General features: G+C 33.5%; 1 protein-coding gene across 6 annotated transcripts in view; it reads left to right on the top strand.

Annotated features, from left to right (window-relative positions):
- The first annotated feature begins 733 nt into the window (after positions 1 to 733).
- LOC113109177 (NACHT, LRR and PYD domains-containing protein 3-like) overlaps positions 734 to 6,000 on the top strand; it is a 1,077,877-nt gene continuing 1,072,610 nt past the window's right edge. For 4 of the 6 annotated variants that reach the window (XM_026272810.1, XM_026272809.1, XM_026272807.1 and 1 more), the window contains exons 1-2: positions 735 to 827; positions 3,160 to 3,273. In XM_026272810.1, coding sequence (XP_026128595.1) covers positions 778 to 827; positions 3,160 to 3,273 — 164 coding nt within the window. In that variant the 5' untranslated portion in view covers positions 735 to 777. Of the gene's footprint in view, positions 828 to 3,159; positions 3,274 to 6,000 lie in introns of all 6 variants that reach the window. The other 2 variants (XM_026272804.1, XM_026272812.1) reach the window with 2 other exon arrangements.

Below are 6,000 nucleotides of genomic sequence, written 5' to 3'. Positions count from 1 at the left end.
TGAGGTGTCGTTTTCATTGTTTTTCGCGTCTCAAATAAGAGTGATAGCAAATGTGAAAGAGTTGATGTTTCTTTATTTAAAAAGCCAAAATCGATTCTATACGGAATATTAAAGTATTTAATAGGAACTAATCTATGATCTTCGTGTAGCTGCTTCATAGAAAGGCGGTGGATTTTGTGAGTCTGTTTAAATAAGGTGAGAGCTGAATGTTTTACAGTGACTTCCGCGTTCAGATTTCCTCTAAAGGACGTTTAGTTTTACATGTTTTATATTTTCTTTTGCGATCAGATGAAGGCGGTTTGTTTGTTCATTTGTTAACACACGACTAACATTGTGTATCTGAACGTGTATTGTATCTGTTTCTCTCAGGATCTGTTCAGCTGAATTATTGAGTTTGTTTGTCATTTCTATTCAGAGTCAGTGCTGGAGATCAGATTCTGTTTCATCATGGAGGACACACAAACATCCACAGATCAAGAGTTTTCTCCAGAATGCAGGTACTTTGAATAAACACTGGATTAAATCACCTTCAATGATGGGAGATGGGAGTCTCCGTGTTTATGTGTCTGGAGGTTTTTGTTAAAATTAAGATTTTATTATTTTTTTATGTTAAAAAAATAAATAAATAAAAAGCCTCCTCATTGAGTGTTTTTGATGAGAAATACATTAAAAGAAAATGATCATCATAATGAATTAAACCCATTTTGTTATAGTTCAGTTCAGCAGGAGAGATCAGAAGCAGAGTCCAGCTGTGTGTCTGTGAGGAGCGACGCATCTATGGGACATCCAGTACAGTTTAAGAGTGGAGATACAAACACTGATCTCAGGTACAGTTTTATAGAAATGTAGGTAATACTTTTCATAAGTTACCTTATATGCTGTATCATCTCATGAATATTCAAACAGTTTTAATGTATTATAATATTTACTTATTTGTGGGTATAGCTTTTAAGAGTATGATGATTTATAAAACAAAATGAACACGTTGCATCCACTTAAATTACAATGAATTATATTTCTCACAGTTATAATGATTAATAAGTCTCATACATTGCCATGCTACTTGTGTTACTTAAAGTAGACAAAAACCACTTATAAGTAGTAGTAGTAATAATAATAATAATAATAAATTCTCCAGCAGAAATAAGATCAGATTAGTGTGTATTATGACCAAGGGTGTAGTTTTGTTTTGAATATCTTTAATATGACATATTTTATGTAATTTAGGCACTTATAGGTTATATTTTGACAGTTCTAATTCAACATGCCATGGGAAGTAGGCCAATAATTACTTTTTAATAATAATAATAATAATAATAATAATAATAATAATAATATACAGGATTTGTTAAGAAAAAAGATCCAGTGTGAAGCCACAAGTCAATTCACTCGGTGGCCATCTTTGAAACGTGTTAAATAACATTATTCTTTGTCTTTATCTTTAGATGCCATCCGGCCATTCTCAGTCCTTGCACGGACCCATGGAAAGAAGTATGAACATGAAGCCATTTTATCTGTTCACAAACTTCTTCAAAGTTTATTATTACATCCACATATTATATAGTTGCATTGCAACGGGTTGTGCTTTAGTTTATCCAATGAGATACGGATTTAATATATGTGTGGTACACAAGCCAAGAAATATATGCTATATAAAAAGGAGTATGGCCAAGAAGTTCTGGACATATACGGAGCACACTTGGCCAAGGATTCCTCAACTCTGCACAGAAGGACAGACCAAACTCAATAACCTTCTGGCCTATAGCCATTGTTCTGGTCTGAACATCTGAACTCATGAGGAAATATGCATGTGTGCACATGAGTATATACACATTGAGATAAAGAAAGAGAACACAGAAGGGAGGGGGGATTGCAGAACTTACAAAAATATCTGATAGAGTTCATGATATAATCAAAATGCCTCTCAGGCATGCAAGTGCAGCTCCTCTTTAACGGATAAACATCAAATTCTCCAAAACCGTTCACTAAGCTTATGATAAAATTGAATATTTGGAATCACCAATGAAATCTGACAACACCTGTCTTAAATGTTGTTTCTTTTGCTCAAATAGTGTCAGGCTAGATCAGCAAGTGTGCATGCATGGTCCCAGGACTTCTAACCACAGCTGCAGTGGAGCACTGACTTTACTGATTCGGGATTGGCTCTTTTACTCCAAAGACTAGGCTTTGTACAATAGCCCAGCCATATTGAGCGTTCCATTTTTCCCCCATTCAAAACTATACGAGTGACGCGTCTTGGATATTCTATAGTCTTTGCTTGAATTCAGCGAAACGCATAAATGGCTCAGTGATTTAACCTGTTAAATGTCACGCCTACGTTGACTATACTATATTACAATCAAATCTAATCTAATCTTGACAAACTATATATCAATGGAAAGGTCTAAGACTCCCAAATATATATTTTACCATTATTTTTTGTTAAAAATTATGTAGGAAAAGTAATAGATGAATTTATGATAAGAGTGCACCCTCAGAAATCTACATTACAAAAGGAGCTTTGACCTTTGTTTAAAAAAATAAGACTTCCTCGTTGCCTTTTTCTCTATCACATTTTAGAAATCATCAGAAGTTATATATCACTTGAAAATATAAAATCTCAAAATTCATCCTTCAAAACCCATTTTAAAATCAGACATTGCATTACCATGTAAATCAAAATCATGTTACAAAATGTTTTCAGTCATGAATTAAAAAAATTTAGGTTTGTATCATGCACATTCAAGTCTATCTTCAAAAACGTGAGTGACAGTTAACAGGTTAAACTAGTTTAAAGCCAGATGAAACCGCACTATCAGACAGCAGAAACACTGTGCAATGATACAGTCAGAAGGCATTTCAGACTACAAATTTCCATGGATTTACTGTAGAAACACGAATTGCATCATGGTACTGTCAGAAATGTGGGTATTTGTATCGAACATTATTATATCATTAATGTAGACATTAAATGTATTAAAGGAGTAATGCAATGTAATTATAGCATTTTTATAATTAAGCTTTATCATGTGTGCATTTAGCCTATACTAAATGTTTTAGACTATTGTTTTTCATACAAATGCCTAAAAGCCACAGTTATATTTTTACTATGGTATTGAGGTGTGCTGTATGTGTGGTCTAAAACCTGTTTTGTTATAGTTCAGTTCAGCAGGAGAGATCAGAAGCAGAGTCCAGCTGTGTGTCTGTGAGGAGCGACGCATCTATGGGACATCCAGTACAGTTTAAGAGTGGAGATACAAACACTGATCTCAGGTACAGTTTTATAAACATTTTAGTTATCACTTTTTATAGGAAACCTTATATGTTGTAGCATCATCTCATGAGTATTCAAACAGTTTTAATATATTATATTTAGTGGTCCACCGACAGTGTTTTTTGACAGCCGATGCTGATATCTTGGAAAACATAAAGTTTAAAGAATTCTAATTAACTGTCCATCACGCATAGAGCACACGATCATGCTGGATAAAAATGCACACTTCACAAGATCTCACAGCTGGATTCAACTAAGTTTGCTTTTATATGGAGCCCGCTGATGCGAGGCAGGTGCGGGTGATCAGCCCGTGATGAGCTTCGAACCCGTACTCCTCGTGAATTACCATGGCAACGCTGATGTAGAATCGGGAAGCTTGTCACAAAATGTTCATTAGTCATTCAAATATTGGTTTAAATTATATAAATGTGTATTTGTTTTATGCTTGCCTTTCTATTACTAATAATATAAAAGGTATCGTTATAATACATTTTGTATAGATTAATTAATTTGTTTAACCTTTCTATCTGATTATTAGACAGACTACTATCTGTATTAGACAGAACTGTAAACAATGACAGTAAACGAGGGAGAATGTGAGCACTCTGCCGTCAAAATAAAAGTCCTGCCTCAAACACATCAGCCAAGCAGAAAAACTCATCAGCCTATGCCAATATTTAAAAAATGACAAATATGGACATATATTGATTTTGTTGATATATTGGTTGACCACTCAAACTTAACATAACTTAACATTTTCTTATATTGATATTGTTTATTTCTTACTCCTTAACAGTTCATCAGTCTGTTAATGATTTAATCTTTGCAGTTTCTTGAATATTTGAAGGCCAGATTTTTTCATCACTCAACATTAGAACTAGGGATGCACGGAAACTGATAATCAGTAGTGCTCCTGTACTCGTACTCCTTAAAATGCCCCGATACCAAATGCTGATATCACATTACATCTCACTTCCCAATATTCCAACCCAAATCATCACCCACCGCCTCCTTGCTTATTGCAGTCTCATTTGAATAGGATGGCCATTCATCAACTATCAGAAATCCATTTATCTGGACCATCCTTTGTACTGAAGCATTTGTAAGTGAAGTTTCTTATTATGAGGTTTGGTTAGCAGTGACTGAAACCCAGCTTTACACACAACTGTCAGTCTCCATGGAGAGGATCTTGAGGCTTCAGTAGCTTCAAACACCTGTCTGCTGTTCAGCAGTGGCTTTTTTTTTACAGCTGACATTACAAAACATTTAATTAGTTTGACAGAAACTTTCCTTAATAAATCTTCATCTGACCAAGATCTTTTGTGCTCTAAGTCACTCACAAATCTTTTGACGGTTCAATATTCTCTATTTGCTTTTAGCCAATTATTGTTTATTTTGATAACTTTTGTAAGACATTGCATTGTTTCATACTTTTCATTTTCAGAAATATCTTTCTTCCTCACCATATTTCATTAGAACTGTGACTTGCTCAATAATGTGGAACAACCTCTTTAAGTAAGATCTCCATTTACAGAAGACCTGGCAAACTATTGACCAAAGCAGTCTGACATTGATACCTGAAATGATGTGAAAAACAACATGAACAAAAATCTGACTCTTTATTGTACCGAAATCCTATTGATAGGCCATTTACATAATACTTTGGAACACGGTGTATATGAGTGGCATTGGAATATAAATCGTAGCACGTTCCTGATAAAAAACAAAACAAAAACGTGACTACTGTTTGTGAAAACATCACAGTTAGGAGATTCAAAATGAGTGGCTCCCTGCATTATTACAGCAAAGCGCATGATTACAGTACTAAGCCGCTGTATTGGAGGAGCTCTAAAAAATAAATTATTGGGCATAATTAGGTGTGAAAATAACCAAAAGGATATACAGTAAAACCATAAATGATTCAGAAACGAGTTATCATTTTTTTATATATATATATATATATATATATATATATATATATATATATATATTATTACTAGCGGGTGCAGGATACTATAGTTCATTTATGTAAGTGAGGATAGCAAAATAAACCGACAAATTATTCCCAAAAATTCTTCATACAGTGGACTACCAGTAAAATTGATACAAATTTAGGACCAAAGATTATTCAGACTGAGTCTGGGAAAAATTTTTACCTGGATCACAGCAAATCCAGGAGACTACAGGCTGTCATTAAGACTAAGGTTTCCCCGACTAAGTATTAATAGTTGTGTAAATACTGTCATACTAACAGCTGTCTGAATAATTTTTGGTTGATTGTAATCCATTACATACCTTACTATCCAAGTTATCTAACATTATCAAGCTGAATTTTTTCTGACACAGTTTAACTCTGAGTTCTTGTTATAATTTATTACTATCTTCTAAACAATGTCAGGAATGTTGAAGTTGTCTGAATAATTTTGGTTTGACCATATCTATTTAATAAATTAAGTTCACTAGCTGAAATTATACATACTCTTAATATTGTACAAATTTACATATGCAAATACAATATTCGTACTCTTTATCAGGAAGTACCAAAAATAAAAGTAATGGTACTGGAAAAAGTGGTATCTGAAGCCATTTTTGGCACTCAATTCTAACTTGTACTTGCTTTTGTGAAAATCTAGCATAGTTCTTTACCAGGCCAATAATTACTTCATATGTTGTATTATCTCATGAATATTCAAATGTTTTAATGTATTATAATATTTACTTATTTG

The sequence above is a fragment of the Carassius auratus genome, chromosome 9 (assembly GCF_003368295.1).
Source record: "Carassius auratus strain Wakin chromosome 9, ASM336829v1, whole genome shotgun sequence".
NCBI classification, from domain to species: Eukaryota; Metazoa; Chordata; class Actinopteri; order Cypriniformes; family Cyprinidae; genus Carassius; species Carassius auratus.
The sequence above is the reverse complement of the archived record's forward strand: the minus strand, read 5'-3'. Positions and strand labels throughout refer to the sequence as shown.